Source organism: Podarcis vaucheri (genome assembly GCF_965113315.1).
Source record: "Podarcis vaucheri genome assembly, chromosome: 7".
Taxonomy (NCBI): Eukaryota; Metazoa; Chordata; class Lepidosauria; order Squamata; family Lacertidae; genus Podarcis; species Podarcis vaucheri.
In genome coordinates, this window is record NC_138765.1 from 69,071,454 (window position 1) to 69,088,622 (window position 17,169).

Genomic DNA, 17,169 nt, shown 5'->3' on the forward strand with positions numbered 1-17,169 from the left:
CATGTGCATCACTTTGCACTTTCTTACACTGAATGTCATGTTATAATTTCCTGCGCATAGACCCCACTTTGGAGCTCCTCAGAAATCCCTCTTTGTTTTAACCACTTTGAACAATTTGGCATCAACAGCAAACAAGTCTACCTGAGTGCTCACCTCAACTCTAGATCATTTGTAAACAAGTTAAAAAACACAGGGCCCAGTACCGATCCTAAGGGAATTCTAGATCTCTCCTTTTCTCTGTGAAAGTAGTTCAGGCACAGGAGGGATCTGCCCGATGTCTCCTACTGTGAAGACAGATGCAAATAATTTGCCTTGGGATCTCTGCAGCCCCTTTTTCTTGAGTGACTGGGCCACAACTTAGAAGGAGAGGAAGTGCTGTGTGTGTCGGCTTCCACAGAAAGAGAAGCCCAAAGGGATTTGCTAGCAGGGGAACGGCCACCCTCCTCCCTGCCTTGAGATTGGCCTGTGCAGAAACCCACATCTCATTCGTGTCCACCCACCTGTCTCCAAACAGGCAGCGGAAACAGCAGCAAATACTTTGCCAGCAACGATTCCTCCGAGGTCTCAAAAAGGGGGAAGAACAGCCAAGAAGGAGGAGAAGAGGCGGAACGGCCACCGCGGCCAGCCAGGTTGGTGCGGAGGACAGTGAATAGTTTGCCTGAACCAATCCAGATGACCTACCAAATGCCAAAGCGGTGAGAAAACGCCTCTGCTTTGCTACTTCTCCAAACTAGGGAGGCCCTCCTGCCTTCCAGAAGGCAGCGCTGGGAAAATTGGGATGGGGAAGGGCAAGCGGTTCAGGAAGGGGAGCAAAATAGGATTTCCATAGCTTAGTCACCAGCAGGCCCCGTGATGTTTGCCCCCTTGTGAGGTGCTGGACACATTGGGTTTTTATTGTTGCTGGGAGTGTTGACTATTGATGGAAGTCTTCTCCATCAAGGAAAATCTCCCGAAACTCTCGCAGGCACCATCCCGGTCTGTCTCCGCACTGGAGCAGAAAGAGCACGTTCTGATGAGCATCTTAACACAATGGGTGAAATGCGGAATGTTTTTGTTTTTTTAATAATGGGCCAGGAAGAGAGGTAAATGGAGGAAAGGAGAGCCATGGGCAGCCCAGTCCTGGGTGGGTGGGTGGGTGGATGGATGTGTTGCCAAGGGGCAGATCTGCATTTCATGCAGAGTCTTTGGAATTACAATTGGGAGGCCCTCTCATCACTCTGCTGCCTGTTCCCTAGGCTGTTGTTGAGAAGGCAGAGGCAGCCCTGAAATGTCTTTGGAGTTGTTTTCAGGAACCTGGACCAATGGACCAATTTTGAGGAAAGGCTTATAAAGAACAGAGAAGTGTGTTGGGTAGGGCTTAGGTTTTGCATCCAACTGCAAAATATGGATGGCAGAGAGATTGTGATTGCAAAGTAGGGAAGATTCAGTTCAGAAGGGATCTGTTGGGCCTCCAGATATTGGATTGTCTAAACTGCGTCCTAACGTCCAGCAGGATCAATGACCAGGGACAACAGCAATGGGAGTTGCAGCCCTCCAGGCATGGCTGGGGTACAGAAGGCCTGCTTTTCTGTAGCTTTAGCAGCTAATGATGTTTTAAGGCTTTTAAGATTTTGGAGGGTGCCGCACCTTCTCTGTAGGACTCTGGGTGGTGAAAACTAGCTGAACTTTATGCAGAAGGTTGTAGGAGGAGGTGATGTCAGGATTTTGGCTTTGTCGGGCTGGTGCCTTTTCATCTAGCCAGCTTCTCATCTCTTGCAGAATTGCAGAGGAGGTGCTGAAAGAGGACCTGGAGAAGCTGACCACCCTGGAGAGCAAGCAGCCCTGTTTCTCGGAAGGGCAGAAGGAGGAGCTGGCAGAGGTCCACCCCTGGATTCGCACCCAGACTGTCCCCCAAGAAATTGACACCCAAGTAAGGAAACCTGGGTGCATGGAAGCTGGTACTGTGGGTTTCAAATCCATGTGCTCTCACTGTACTCTTTCCGGCAACTGCTCAAAACATTTTTGTTATGGCCAGCCCATCTGAACACGTAGAAGCTGCATGCGATTTACTTCCTTTTAACCACTGCTGACTTCAGTCATCCTTTGAATACTCTTAAATACCTGCTTTTAACTGTGTTTTATCAATCATTTTAATATTCTGTTGCATATTTTTGTAAACTGTTTAGGAGCTCTCTTACCATCATGCAGTTTATAATATATAACAACAAATTCAATTTAAAAAACACACACACTCCTTTTCCTTTCAAATTGAGTTTGAGCCTTAGTGCAACATACTATTCAGTAACTGTGTCCTCAAGCAGAGATGGGAAGGCATGGAAAAAAACCAGAAAAATTGCGGGGGGGGGGGGGACGGACACACAGACAGGTTTCCCTCAATTTTTTCCAAAGCTGTTTTTTAGAAGTCCATGAGAAAAATGACGAAGAGGAAGAAGAAATGAAAAATGATAGTAGTAGTTCAGAAAATGAGATAGAATAACCTGCATGTATATGTTGTGTCTTCCGTTTCTTTTTTTAAAAAAACACTACTCCAAGGGTAGACCTATGGAACTTAAATATTGAGTTGGACCTTAACTATATTTGCTATTGGTGCTGTGGCAAATCTGATTATTTTTTATGTTGGTGGTTTCTTGCTTTTTTGGTTGCTTTTGAGGTAAAGGGGTGGTGGCTTCCTGTTTTATTGCAACTCACACAATTTGTAAAACTGCTCCACACTGAACTTTTTTTTTCAATTTTTCCAAAATTTCAATTTTGGAAAACAGGGGGAAACAGTTTTTTTTTCTCATGGCTTCAAAATTTCTGGAAATTGTACATCTCTAAGCTGGAGCAGGTGTACCTTTCGTCCTGCCCAGGAGGGCTCCATTCTTCCATGTTACTCACCAACTTCCTTCCCTTGCTAGGGCTGCATCATGTGTGACAACAGGAATGCCGGCTTGACTGTTGTTGGCGGGCTGGAAGACAGAGATCCTCAAGAGGAGGACAGCAAGCACCTCCTTGATGAGACACCGCTGCTTCCACTACAGGCACCGCCCTAGAGAAGTCCGCCCTTCCTGTGCACGTGACCCGGCTCATCTTTCCCTCTGGCTCTCCAAGATGCTGGTTCCAAAGGCTCACACCAGTCCAGAATTTCTGAAATTATGGCAACTAATAGTTGGTTCTTGTTTGGGACAAAGCGGCAAGGGCCCCACTACAAAAGACCATTTGGTTCCCAGAATCCATGAGTATTCAGGTGCGCCTGTGCTCATCACACACACACACACACACACAATCACCACCAATGGGGCTTCCCCATTGGAGCTGGATTAATGCCTGGAGATCATCAGGCCGGATCTCGTCCAGTCTTTCCTTTTCATAGCAGAGAGCCAGATTTTACTCTCTCCCACCCCTGGAGGGCCACCCACTTGTCAGACCACCTTAGGTCATAGCGGTGTCAGGTGATGCTTTTCTGTTTGAAGCCAACTGCGGGGTTTTCAGGCAGTTCTGTGTAGACGGTGCTCCTCTCCTGCCACTACTTTTGTTGAAACAATTTTGGCTCACCAAGGAATATATTAGAGTTATTGTCGTTGAGGGCTGTCAAGTTTTTCAGAAGTAGAAATAGCAGCATTTTAAACTGACAAAACTCTCTTCCCTCATTTCCGCCTTTGAATTACACCCAGGATCTGCCTTCTCTTGGCTTGGTGTGATGCTAGGCAGTTAGCCGGGAAAGGAAGGGAGAGTTATTTTTCCCCTCCTTGGGAACCACTTTCTTAAAGAAGAAGAAGAAAAAGTTGTCACCAACTAAGTTTTCTTCAGAGTAGTCCCATTAATGCACCTAACGTAGCCAGGACATTTTAACTTCTGTGGACCTACTCTGAGTAGGACTCATGTGCTACAACCCAGTATATATAATGTTGATGCTGCTGATAGAGACCATGTCACCTGCAGCAGCTCAGGAGGATTTGCTCTAGGAATGGGACACACACACGCGCACACACACATACACACACACACACACACACACACACACACACAATTGCAAGCCACAGAGTAGAATGTATAGTTCCAATTAGTTATCAGTGGGATTTATAAACTGGTTTTGGGGCAATAAACTTGTTTGTACCATACTTTTCAATATGTGCGTTTTTAAAAGGTGACCTGTTTGTGCATGAGATGGGGAGAATTTTTCTCTTTTTGAAACAAAATAAAATGTGAAAATCTTCTTCCTGGGTGTCATTTTGCAATTTAAAATGCAGCCCCAGCACCACCTTCTTTCTTCACCACCACCACCAACAACCACAACATGGTGCCTTTCTGCTGTTGGACCTTCCTATCATTGGGGAAGTGAAGGGGAGCCTTGTCAGAAAAAAAAGTTTAATTGGTTTCAGTCTTTACACATTTTGAGTGAAAAACACAGGATGGGGGATTGCAGAACCTGCTTCAGAATTAAGTAAAGGCAAATTGGCAGCGGCAACAGGATAACTCATAATTTCATCCAAGTTGATGGCTACACTTAATTGTTTTGATTCTAAGAAGCATTTGCTCGCTGTTCCGTCTGAGGCCAGCGCTTGTTTACTTTTTGAGAGACACTGCAAATCTTCCCAAAGTATGTCAAAGCCATAGAGAGGAAGTGCTCCCTTCAGCAGAGCTGGTTCTTCTTAAATCACATCAACTTCCCATGCATTTTATCTGATTGCAGCATGATGCTCCCGCCAGAGAGGCAGAGATTTATGACGGGCATCTTCCAAAGAGCTGCTGCCCTTTCATCATTGCCAGCTCCACTCTTCATCTGAGGTCGAGGGACAGGCTGTCATGTCTGTGCCTAAAAATGAGAGCGGAGGTTGCAGGGGGTAGAGAGCCTTTTTAAAAAAAGTTAATTGGGTTTGATTGTCATAAAGGAATAGTCAATCTAGGGACACCCAGTTCAATGCCAGCAGAGTCAGTGACATAGCTAAAGTCTGCCATTTCTGCTGCTTTCCTTAATTGGCACAGAAATGTCTGGCCTTCCTTTCCCAGTGCTTCCCCCCCATAGAGAAACTGCTAAGTGTTTTTCCTGCCTCCCTTCCGCTGGCCTGGCAGAGCATAACACACAAAGAAAGACTCAAAGCCTATCCACGCAGACAGGAACCACCGAAGGAAGAAAATAATTCTTTGCTTACAAGATCTTAGCAAACCAGATAGGATTTATTCCTCTCGCAAACAGCAAGGATCATAGAGGTTGTGGTCTGGAGTGTGATTTGTTTTTGCCAGCTTCACATTTCTTTATTTTAATCTTTTAAATATGCACAAATCTATATGCAGGGTTCTAGGATTCTTCTTGATGACATAAATAAAGGAGCTAGAATAGGGGGCGGGGGTGTCCAGTTGGCCATCAGCTGCTTCCAACTATCAGTTACACACAGTATTTCCAGAAACATTCGGAGAGGTTGCCACGCTTTTTGTACTGCTTCCTGTCTGTGGCTAGCAAGCGGCTCAGCAGCGTGTTCTGGGGGAGGTTTCCGAAGAGTACCTGAGAAAAGCAGATGTTACATGTTGAGTCATGTAAGGAAGGTTGACCGGGAGTCCCTGGCCGCACACTGAGAACCCAGCAGAGTCACGGCACCCATAACAAGGAGGAAAGCTTTCAAATGGCCTTGGGGCTGGGGGCTTCTCACCTCTTTGACATTTTCCCTCGATGGCATAAAGCCTCTGGGGTGGAGACCTGGAACAAAAAGAAAGAAGATACATCCAAGCATTGCTTTCTCTTCAGGAAAGGTCATGGTCTATTTTCCAGCCTTGGTTTGGTCCCCTTCCCCAGCTTCCCTTGGTGGGAGCTTTTGGACGTTGCTTCCTAGGACAGGAGTGGACAGAGAGAGTCAAAGGGGGCAGTGTGCCCATGCTCTCAGCTCATGGTTGGTGCTGGTCAAACCAGTTTGCCAGCTCTTAATCCTAGAGGGGAAGAAAAAGAGCCTCTGCTGTACATTTCTTCTCTGGATGGGAGTTTTCCAAATTAAAAGTAATGAAACCCAGCCTTGCAGAATACCAGGCATTTCCCTATTATGCCCTTCCCCAGCAGCTTGCTTATCAGGACTCTTATCTCACCTTTTCTACCCCCAAGGTGACTTTCTTCCCACTTGATCCTAACAACAACCCTGTGAAGAGGAGGTTAGACTGAGAGGCAGGAACTGGCCTGAGTTCAGAGTTTGTGGCCAAGCGGAGATTCAAAGCCTGGCCTCCCGATTCCTGGTTTAGCCCCCTAACCACTACACCAGGGGTCTTCCGCCCTTTCAAATCCACCTGCTGCAGTTGCACCCAGCCTTGGATCAAACCATAGGTCCTGACCCATCAGTCAGAAGACCCCTGGCTCTGTTTTGAATGCTCCCTGGTTGGCTAGGTTGCATGGAGTGCGAAAGAAGGTGAACAGGTAGTTCTAAGGGCAGGTATGGCGTGGGCGGTTTCAACCCTTGGAGCAGGATCCACTCGGAAGCCGGAGCAGCAGCAGTTTGGTTGTCTGCGTTGCAAGTGCTGCAGAATGCCCCTGTCTGGCTTGCTCCTCCAGAAGCAAAAGGGGGTGTCTCTGTCTTACCTGCTTTCCTCAAAGTGTCTTCCATCTGTGCTCCCACTAATCCCTGTGGGGTCTGCATGAGGGAGGACCCTCTGTTCCTGCTGCTCAGGGCCTCCAGAGTTATCCTGGCATCTTCATCAGTGGCTGTAAGGAGAGAAGGACACGAGAGGGTGGCATCGCGCAGCCTGAGGGGGACTCTATGCCTTGTCATGGGCCAACTGAGGCACAGTGGGTGGTTGGGTTGGTGGGATGCAGTTGACACTCGTGTGGTAGCAGATTCTTCCCAAAGGGGCTCTGCACAATCCACCCACCTTCTTCTCTCTTTCCCTGCAAAAGAGAGTTTCCCCTGCCCGGTAGCTTTTCCCCTGTGTTATTCTGTCACCTTTAAGAGTGTAAGATCAGACCAAAGTCCTCCAGTGTCTATTGGGCAGCTTGTCCCCTGCTCACCCTCTGCTCTTCAGAGGGCCCCTGGATCTAGGGCCTACTATGGGGTGGGAGCCAGGAGGGCCCCTTGGCCCAGGGCCTCAAGGGCCCCCTCAGATTTAGATGCCAATTTTTAGACATTGGATAAACTTGCTTTTATGCTCATCCAACAAAAACCTCTCTCTAACAAACACACACACACAGAGAGAGAGAGAGAGAGAGAGAGAGAGAGAGAGAGAGAGAGAGAGAGAGATTATAACTGCAAATTTAAGCAAAGAAGATACATAGTTTAGTAAAATGATATTTTTTGTTGTTGACTGATACCTATTAACATTTGGGGGAATTCCAGAGTCTGATGGGGTCTGCCTGCCTGTACTGAAAAGGGTGTGTGAACTGAGACTCACAGGCTTGCGGCTCTGGGTTTGTGGGCTTCTGTAGCTTGTTGTTATTCCTGTTGTTTCTGTATGTGTTTTTTAATATATTTCTCACTTTTTATAAACCTCTGTCGGCCTCTTTCAAGACACCTCTTGTTTGAATCTTGATTTTAAAGCTCCTCTGCATTAGTGCTGAAAAGTCTCTGTTCTTATTATTTTCTCCCACTCTGTCTGCTTCTGATATGAATTGTGACTTTTTGTAAGAAAGCACATTATGTGCACACAAGGAAGATGCACAGACAGGTAATGACGGTATGTGCTTTGCACACAAATTATAATCGCATTCCCCTGGGCAGTAGTATTCACAATATTTTTTAAATGCCATTTGCACAGCAATTTGCAGCACAATCCTAAACATATCTACTCAGAAGTAAGTTTTATTGAATTCAGTGGGGCTTACTCCCAGGTAAGTGGGCTTAGAATTGCTGCCAAAATATTTGAGAATTGGGAGTTTCCAATGCCAATTTCTCCCATCCAGTCTGTGCATTTAGTACTCAGGCAGATCATTTTTATTTACTGCTGTGAGTCTGAAGCAATAAAAGGAAGCAGCTTTTGGTTGTTGAATGCCCTATTTTGTTTTTCTGTGCGGGCTCGCCATTTTTAATTTTCATTATGGGTAGGGATGTCAAAAGCCAGGCCTCTGAGCGGCTCAGCCTGCCCCCGGACATGCCTTTTTAAAAAGGCCATCTAAGCTGCTTGTGGCAGGGAGTTCCGTAAGTGAATTAGGCTTCCTTGGGTCAGACCTGTCCTGCTGCAAATGAAGAACTGTGGCTCAAAACCTTTGCCTCCCTCCGCACCCCAGCCAGAAAGGATCATGTCAGGGTCTGGTGTTCATCTGCAGACACAGTCCCCCCCCCCCCAGTTTCTTTCCACAGGGCTCCAGCAGCGTCAACCACCCACCTCATCCTTTGACAAGGAGCAGATCTCGGTAACCTACAAAGACTGCTACAATGGCCATTCCCAGGGATGAGTGGCTTTCATGGGCATTCCTTTTCTTCTGTCATTATTAAACGTCAGGAGGAAAAGCTTCTCAATGGATGGATTGATGCTCTTTCAAAGATCCTCATATTTGGCAGTGCCAAGTACCGGAGCCATTCCCAGTGGTTGGGGTGGGGGGTTTAGAATAGATGACCCGCAAGGTCCCTTCTAACTCTGCAATTTTACGATTCTATGATTCTGTATCCTGACAGGCTCCCGGGAAAGGGCTTGCCAGTTTCCTGATGTGCCTGTTGTTCATCCCTTGAGGGTCCATTTAGGGCACCAGGGGCTCCCTTAAGCCGACACCCAGCTTCTAATCCTCAAGCAATCGGCACACCTGTGTGAACTGGGATGTTTATCCATTTATTTGTATTAGGAAATTTATATGCTTTGCCCAAAGGCCCTCAGGGCGGTTCCTGTCATAATTATAAATGATGCAATAACCACCCAACACAAGAACTTAAAACAATTGTATCAACCCAAATCCTATTTAAAGCAGCAATGTCGACCCATTCATAAATTTCTTGGCCGTTCCTCTCATTGGGAACATGAGAAGCTGCCTTATGCTGTATCAGACTGTTGGACCGTTTAACTTAGTGTTGTCCACACTGGCTGGCAGCAGCTCTCCAAGGTCTCAGGCCGGCGGGGATTGAACCAGGGACCTTCTGCATGCAAGGCAGATGCTTTGCCACTGAGCTATGAGGGCAAACTCCTGCTGGAAGAGGCGTGTCTTACCTGTTCCCTAAAAGAAGCGGTGTGACTGGATGCCCAGCATTGGGGGAGATAGTTCACGAAATTTCTCTCCCTTGGCTTTTCTGGTTCTCCTGAACCTATTCTTCCACAACAAAGCAATGTCTTACTGAGCAAATGGAAAGGGAGAGGACTTACCTGGGAGCCAGTAGGACCCTTCGCTGGCCACAGGGATTGCCCAGAGTGGGCCAGAGAGACTGGCAAGGGAGAGGCAGATCCAGGTCAGCTTGTCCATCATGCCTCCCCAAAACGTCAGTGCTGAGATTCCCACCTGGCCGATGCGTCTTCTCCTGCTGTTGCCCCCATCGTGTGCTTTTATGCCACAGGTCCACCCGTGATGGCGAGTGACCTCATGACTCCACCCAGCGCGGATTCTCCAATGGCTGTCTCGTCCGTGGAAGTGGCAACGCAAGCACGCTCTTCGCATTGATGTCATCTTTCAGAGTAGCGGTTCTCAGACAATAAATTTACTGTCTCGTTGGCCCGGTGGACAAAGCGAACATGATCTCCGACGAGGGGTGGGGTGGGGAAAGAGCAGGAAAAAAAGTTTATAAATCGGGCATAAAATAAAAGAGAGCACCTTCCAGCGATAAATCATGAGCTTAATGAAAGAGCTGGACGTCATTTGAAATGGGCAGAGTATTGAAATGGCTGATTTATGAACCTGGGCAGGCCTGACGCAAAGGATCTGGGACTGAACGGATTGCGCTTTTTCTCACTTCCCTCCCCCCTCCATCTTTTGGGAAGATGGATGAATGAGAATGAGAATGTTTGAAGCTGCCACGCCAAGATGGTGAAGCACACGAGGAGGGAATGACAGATCCTATTTCAACTTCTTCGCATCAAGGAAAGTTGAGATGAAGTTCTCGGTGGACTTTTTCCCATTTTGTTTTTTTCTTCTTCCCTTTCCCCGCTTGCTGATGCCACATGCAAGAGGGATATAGGTGATTTGCCACGGCATTATAAAAAAAAAAATCAACATGTACGCAACCATGTCCAAAGAGCACAAGGGTGGCGTATTCATCTCGGGCTGCTGCAGTGCACCATGCCAGCAACACTGGTCTTGTGTGGGAATGTCGGCAATGACACTGAGCCGGTCGGTTTTCTGTGCTTGCCCCACTCTTGAGGGCCGGTGAGAGTATAACCAGAAAAGGGCAGAGGCAAAAAAAGGGGAGTCCCTCTAGGCAGGGACTGTGGGGTTGCCACAGATAGCCGAGTGCCTCTTATGTGAAAAGACGTACGTTCCCTCAATGGTCACCTGGTGATGGACTCCGCTGGTCCAGTTTCCCAATATCCTCCAACTAAAGATACCCACTTTTAGTCCCTGATTGGCATGGCTGGCCCAAGATATCTGGGCACCTGAGGCAGGCCCCAAAATGGCACCTCCCTCTCTGCCAGGGAAGAAGGGCTGGGGTGGGAAAAAAGATTGATATTGGGATCTGCTGCTCCAGTGGATTCTGTTGCCTGAGGCGGGTGCCTCATCTTGCCTCATGGGAGAGCTGGCCTGGCTGATTGGGCCTCCTCTATGTCCAAAGATTGAGGCAAAGGAAGCCCAGAGGAGGTGCTGTCAGTGTCATGGATTGTGTGGCGTGCAACGACACTGCACCAACCTCCTGAGGATTGGGCTCCTGAGGATGAAACGTGGACCTTTTGCTTTCAAAGCAGGTGCTTCCAATCATTCAGGTCATTTATTTTCCCCTCCTGTCAAAAATAGGCCCATTGAAATATTTAGAAAGCATAAAGGTTAAAGCTGGGGTCAGGGAGTGTCCGCAGTAGGCTTCCCCGGCCTGCTGCCATTCAGATTTTTGGATCACAGCTTCCATCAACCTCAGCCGGCACAGCTGTATGATGCTGCTGCTGGGGCTGCTGGGAATTGTAGTCCAAAACATCTGGAGGGTGTCAGGTTGAGGAAAGCTGTTTTAGGGAGAGGAAAGGGCCATGGCAGAACGGTCAGTGTGTATGTTCGGGTGCAATACATTTATTCCTTCAGCCTGCCGTCATCTCGGGTCAAACAGGTTTGTAGGTTTGTAGGTATTTCAACAATCCAAAAAGCCTGTTTGACCAGAGACCAGATAAGTCACCAGCCAAATCTGCGCATAAATTCGATTCAAGCTTTAGTTTAACTCATTGACGAGGCTGCAAGTCAAGGGCACAGGCTTTTATTTTGAGGGGTTATCATTTCTTTCGGAAAAAATATCAACATTGGGAAGGGGGAAAATATGGTCATGAACAGCATAAGATCAACAATACTTTGCTTACCATTGTGCTACAGGGACATGGAATGAAAGCAAAAGTATGGGCAATGGCCTTTCTTTCAAACAATGAGGTTTAGTTCATTTCTAAGCCACTTGAGACTTCAGAAGGTGAAAGAGGCACTAGCATTGAGGGTTTTTGTTTGTTTTTATTTTTTGTGGTTGTTGTTTTTTTGTAGCCATGGGCCAATGTGGCTCCTGGCTTTATCTAAAGTCAGTTTCTGAGGGTCACAAGTGAGGAAAAATATAGTAAGAGCTGTCCTTGGAGGTTTTCAAACGGTAGTTGGATGGCCATCTTTCATGGATGCTTTAGCTGAGATTCCTGCATTGCAGGGGGTTGGACTAGATGACCCCTGGGGTCCCAACTCTACGATTCCAAGATTCCCATGTTGCCCACTGTGAGAACAAGAGGCTAGGTGGGCCGCATTTGCTCTGACCCAGCAGGCCTCTTCTAATTGCTACGGGAGTCGGAAAGTTGGATGATTAATCGGCATGCCGGGCTCAAATGGATTGACAGCTCTCTCTTGATGGGAGAGGAGCCGGCTGCCTCCTCCGGCCCGCTCCTTCCATCTCCTCCTCGGTGACTCATGGGCCTCATTTCATTTTGCTGTAGCGCAAAGTAATTAGGTCTGTGTGGAGACGGCGCGACCTCATTGCTCACAACAAACCCTTCTTCTCCTTCTCCTTCAACAAATTGCCAGTGACAAAAGCGTCCACCTCCACTCGGAGGAGCCACAGCGGAAAGCTAATGAAGGGAGACCTTCTTGAGAAGGTGCGGCCTGGAGAGGTGCGTCATGAAGGGGCTGGCAGTGGTGGGTGGGGGTTGCCTGTGCCCTCCTGCCTTCACCTTGGCTGCTCATCGCCTCTGGCCCATGACGGTGGCATCTTCCGACACAAATGGACGTCAGTCGGCACTGCAGTGGCACAGAGATGAACCAAGAAGTTTCTCCAAGTGTTGAGGCGGAGGACATGGAGGGAAGATCTCCGACAATGGCAGTGTCATAAGAAAAAAACCTGCTCCTTTTCTCTTATGGGGTATCCAAGAGCCCGTATAGAGTCCTTAAGTGGGTTCCCTATTGGTAGGAGAAAATAACAGAGGCGAACCAGAGTACAGTGGTACCTCGGGTTACAGACGCTTCAGGTTACAGACGCTTCAGGTTACAGATTCTGCTAACCCAGAAATAGTACCTCGGGTTAAGAACTTTGCTTCAGGATGAGAACAGAAATTGTGCGGCAGTGGTGTGGCAGCAGCGGGAGGCCCCATTAGCTAAAGTGTTTCCTCATGTTAACAGTTTCAGGTTCTCTGGAACGAATTAAGTTCTTAACCCAAGGTACCACTGTATATTGAGAAGCAAAGCAGCTAGTAAGCCTGAATTTTCTTAAACTGTTGCAACGGGGTCCCCACTCACCACACGCAGGAGGGAGGAGCACGCCGAACAACGGTGCGCAAGCCCTTATATAGACTTTTGAAACTGCCCACCCCGTAGCCCAAGACCCCCCCCAAAACACCATACATACATCACAGAAAAAGGAGTCTACAGCAGGGGAGGCGGTCTACAGCGGTCTAAATCCGGCCTCCCAGGATACCTGATAATGGTCACTGATTGCTTTACCTGGGCAGCCCGGCTATTCTTTTGTGATGGTTAATACTTTAGTTCCTGAATCCAGGTCTCAGGCTCACCCTATTCATACACAAAAACGCCCTGAAGACAGGATTTGTAAGCAAAAGACAATGGGGAGGCTTTCCCATTTCCTTCCTCCTTGCAGAGAAATATTTGAGGTCAATTTGGGAGAGTCAAAATGGATTCAGGATTGCTCTCCTGTACTATTTCAGACACGGGTGGCACTGTGGGTTAAACCACAGAGCCTAGGACTTGCTCATCAGAAGGTTGGCGGTTCAAATCCCCGCGACAGGGTGAGCTCCCGTTTCTCAGTCCCAGCTCCTGCCAACCTAGCAGTTCGAAAGCATGTCAAAGTGCAAGTAGATAAATAGGTACCGCTCTGGCGGGAAGGTAAACGGCGTTTCCGTGTGCTGCTCTGGTTCGCCAGAAGCGGCTTAGTCATGCTGGCCACATGACCCGGAAGCTGTACGCTCGGCCAATAAAGTGAGATGAGCACCGCAACCCCAGAGTCGGCCATGACTGGACCTAATGGTCAAGGGTCCCTTTACCTTTACTATTTCAGACACAGGGTTTATATACTTATGTATGTGTTTGCCTTGTACATTTAGGAACATTTAATTTATATTTGAGACCTTATAATTCTTATAAAAGCAGGATAAGGCATAGAACAGTTTTTTTGAGATCATAGGGGGCAGGTGCCTACTTTGGGGCAACACCAGTGCCACGCTAGGCAGCAGCCTTCCCCTTTCGTCCATTTGATGCCACCTCTGCCAAGAAGCCAGGAGCGGGGTTGCACTCTGGGCCTCCATGAAGACTCGCTGGTTCTTCCCTAAACAATCCCTCAAGCATCACACCAGGACCACGTACGTATAGCGAGGGGAGGGGAGACACAACTGCCCTGCCTTGGCAATACAAGCATCTCCTAAGAGAGGCCTCCAAACCCTTTCCCAGCTGCCAAAACATCGCTCTTTGTAGTGCTTTCTCTTGCATGGAGCCCTGCTGGGCTGGCATGTGACCCGTACGGCCCCTTCTGCCCAAGCGGAGCCTTTTCGAGCAGCACGCTGGCATTTCACAACCAAAACCCTCTCTGCCCCGTTCACCATGAGGGAAAACAAGTCTGGCATGAGGCCAGAGGTGCCTCCTCACAGCCGAGTCCCCTCTCAGCCCCCGGCAAGGGCAGGCCTCCTGGGAGAGATTGAAGAGGCTGCCCCAAAAGGAGGCCCCAGTCCTCGCCGCCTCCCAAGACGAGCATTGACTCTTGGGGAGACGGGGAGATGTTGCGGCCTAGATGCTTAGGTTCCACTTGCTGCTCTAAAGGCAAGCCCAGCGGTGCCACAGGGTATCACAACTATGACGTAATGCTTGTTTTGTTTAGTTGTTCAGTCGTGTCCGACTCTTCCCTACCCCATGGACCAGAGCACGCCAGGCACTCCTGTCTTCCAATGCTTCCCGCAGCTTGGTCAAATTCATGTTCGTAGCTTCGAGAACACTGTCCAACTATCTTGTCCTCTGTCGTCCCCTTCTCCTTGTGGCCTCAATCTTTCCCAACATCAGGGTCTTTTCCAGGGAGTCTTCTCTTCTCATGAGGTGGCCAAAGTATTGGAGCCTCAGCTTCACGATCTGTCCTTCCAGTGAGCACTCAGGGCTGATTTCCTTAAGAATGGATAGGTTTGATCTTCTTGCAGTCCATGGGACTCTCAAGAGTCTCCTCCAGCACCATAATTCAAAAGCATCAATTCTTCGGCAATCAGCCTTCTTTATGGTCCAGCTCTCACTTCCATACATCACTATTGGGAAAACCATAGCTTTAACTATACAGACCTTTGTCGGCAAGGTGATGTCTCTGCTTTTTAAGATGCTGTCTAGGTTTGTCATTGCTTTTCTCCCAAGAAGCAGGTGTCTTTAATTTCATGACTGCTGTTACCATCTGCAGTGATCATGGAGCCTACCAGGAGTAGGAACTGGCAAGCCACTCCAGTATCCCTGCCAAGAAAACTCCAATGACATAATGCAGTGGTTCCCAATTGTTAGTCCCCAGTCCTCAGGGGGTCTGCATAACCCACCCAAGGGGTCCTTGGCACCCATTCACATAACAAAAGCTACCATTGAGATATATAAGATTCGAAAGTAAAGGGTCAGTGGCTTTGCTTTTGAAAAGGGGGGGAGGGGTCCGCAGTACTTGGCCAATTGGGAGCCACTGATGTAATGAATTGAATAGAATGGAAGGCAAGAGGCAGGAGAGGCGTCAAATTTTGGCCTTGCAGAGGGTGCCGCTGAAATTTGAAAGGTCAAAGTCCGCCCCAGATTCCCCTCTCCACTTGGGTACTCTGGACTTTAAAATTTGTTTCAGAAATCTATTGCTCGGCTTGAAATTGCTTACACTACAAGTGAGGAGGCTTACAATTGCACTCTGCCAGCAGATGGCGCCGGTAACCTTGCTTGTCATTTATTTTTCCGCCCCAAATGGCAGAACCCAAAAACGGGTTTGCATCTGGGGCTCTGAGGTCCCCATGCCCCATACTTTTTATAAGAGGCAATACATATATACTGGTACAAACCTGTGGTTCTTAAAGGATCAAACACCGCTTGCTTATTTGCTTAATTTATGCATTGCTTCCCAAGAAACACCTCATAGCAATTAACAATAATAAAAGATCAACAGTAAAAACAATTTCATACACAGACTTGGGAGGGAGGACCGAAGGGCTGTGGTGCCGCCACACCAAAGGCCTGATTCCTGCATCATGTGTCGGTGGGACAGATCTCTTCTATCTGCAGCACAAAGTCTAGTCTGCAAAGCATGCTATAGAATCATAGAATTGTAGAGTTGGAAGGGGACAACGTGGGCCTTGAACCCACAACCTTGAGATTGCCTCAAGCTCTGCCGACTGAGCTACCAGCTGAGTATATAAGGGGCAAGACGCTCTCTTAGTTTATCCTGATACCAAGCCGCATAGGGCTTTGTATACCAGGACCAGCATATTAAACTTAGTCCCGCAGCTAACTGGCAGCGGGTTCAAGGCCTTCAGCACTGGCATAACATGAAGCCAATACTGTATTCTGCCCCCAGGGAGCAGTCCAGCTGCTGCTTTTTGTACTCGCTGCAAGTTCCAGGCCAACCACACAGAGGGCATTTCAGTAATCCAGCCTGGCAGTTTACCAGCACATGGCTGCAGCTGGTGAAAGGAACTCCTGGCCACTGAGAACAGCTGGGCTTCTATTTATTTATTTTTCCAATTTTTTTATTCATTTCATAACACAAATAAACAATACAAACAGAAATACAAACAATACAAACAAATTCTTGTCTTATCCTTATTTTTTCTAAACATTGTTAGGTGAGCTTCCCCAAGTCCCCCTTATCTGATTTTCATTTTACCTCACCTTTAGCAGTTTCATATATCATAATTTTTAACCATTTTTTAAATCACACTTTTACCTTAAAAAATCTTCACATTTTATCACTTGCAAATAATACTTTTTAAAAATACACTATCTTCTACTTCTAACCCTACAGCCCATATCCACTTCCAAAGCTATTCAAAGATTTAAATATTAACATATTTTCCCAAATATTCTTTAAACTTCTTCCAGTCTTCTTCCACTGTCTCTTCTCTCTGGTCTCGGAGTCTCCCAGTCAGTTCAGCAAGTTCCATATGGAGGACAGCTGGGCTTCTAGCGACACAGATGATGCAGGCGAATCCCTGGATTTACAAACTTACTCTTTCAGAGGGGAGTATGCAGGCAATTGTCCCAGCTGGAGAACTGGACACTCTCAGCACCTCTGCCTTGCCAGGATTCAGAATCAGTTTGTTGGCCCTCGTCCAACCGACCACTGAGTCCAGCCACTGGTCCAAGGTTTGCACAGTTTCTTCTGATTCAGATGTTACGGAGAAATTGTTCCACCAGCACACAGAGGACACTGTGCCCCGAATCACCAAATGATTGTTCCCAATGGTTAGTGTGGGAGGTTAAATAGCTCTGAGAACAAGCTGGTACCCTTCGGCACCCTACGGTACAACTGCTGCCCTCTCCCAAAATAATAATCACCCAGTGCCAGTGCTATTTGTCTAGGAAAAAAAGAGGTGCTGGAACTCACTTGGAAATGCCCCCTTTGGTAAAACATGGAGTCAGTTCAGGAAGATTCCACCATCAATGGAATATTTGCTGAGAGATTAAGCAAGAATAATAGG

At 47.7% G+C, this 17,169-nt stretch overlaps 2 protein-coding genes across 4 annotated transcripts in view; one reads left to right on the forward strand and one right to left on the reverse strand.

Annotated features, from left to right (window-relative positions):
* Positions 1-4,195, forward strand: part of PER3 (period circadian regulator 3) — a 26,938-nt gene extending 22,743 nt beyond the window's left edge. For 2 of the 3 annotated variants that reach the window (XM_082229839.1, XM_082229840.1), the window contains exons 20-22: positions 515-695; positions 1,759-1,909; positions 2,898-4,195. In XM_082229839.1, coding sequence (XP_082085965.1) covers positions 515-695; positions 1,759-1,909; positions 2,898-3,032 — 467 coding nt within the window. In that variant the 3' untranslated portion in view covers positions 3,033-4,195. The remainder of the gene's footprint in view (positions 1-514; positions 696-1,758; positions 1,910-2,897) is intronic. The other variant, XM_082229841.1, reaches the window with a different exon arrangement.
* Positions 3,516-9,367, reverse strand: UTS2 (urotensin 2). The gene is made up of 4 exons (XM_082230709.1): positions 9,241-9,367; positions 6,539-6,661; positions 5,628-5,674; positions 3,516-5,482 (listed from the first exon to the last, which is right to left on the reverse strand). Exons 1-4 carry the CDS (start codon positions 9,338-9,340, stop codon positions 5,366-5,368), a joined length of 387 nt encoding a protein of 128 aa, XP_082086835.1. The 5' UTR covers positions 9,341-9,367; the 3' UTR covers positions 3,516-5,365.
* Positions 9,368-17,169: the final 7,802 nt, after the last annotated feature.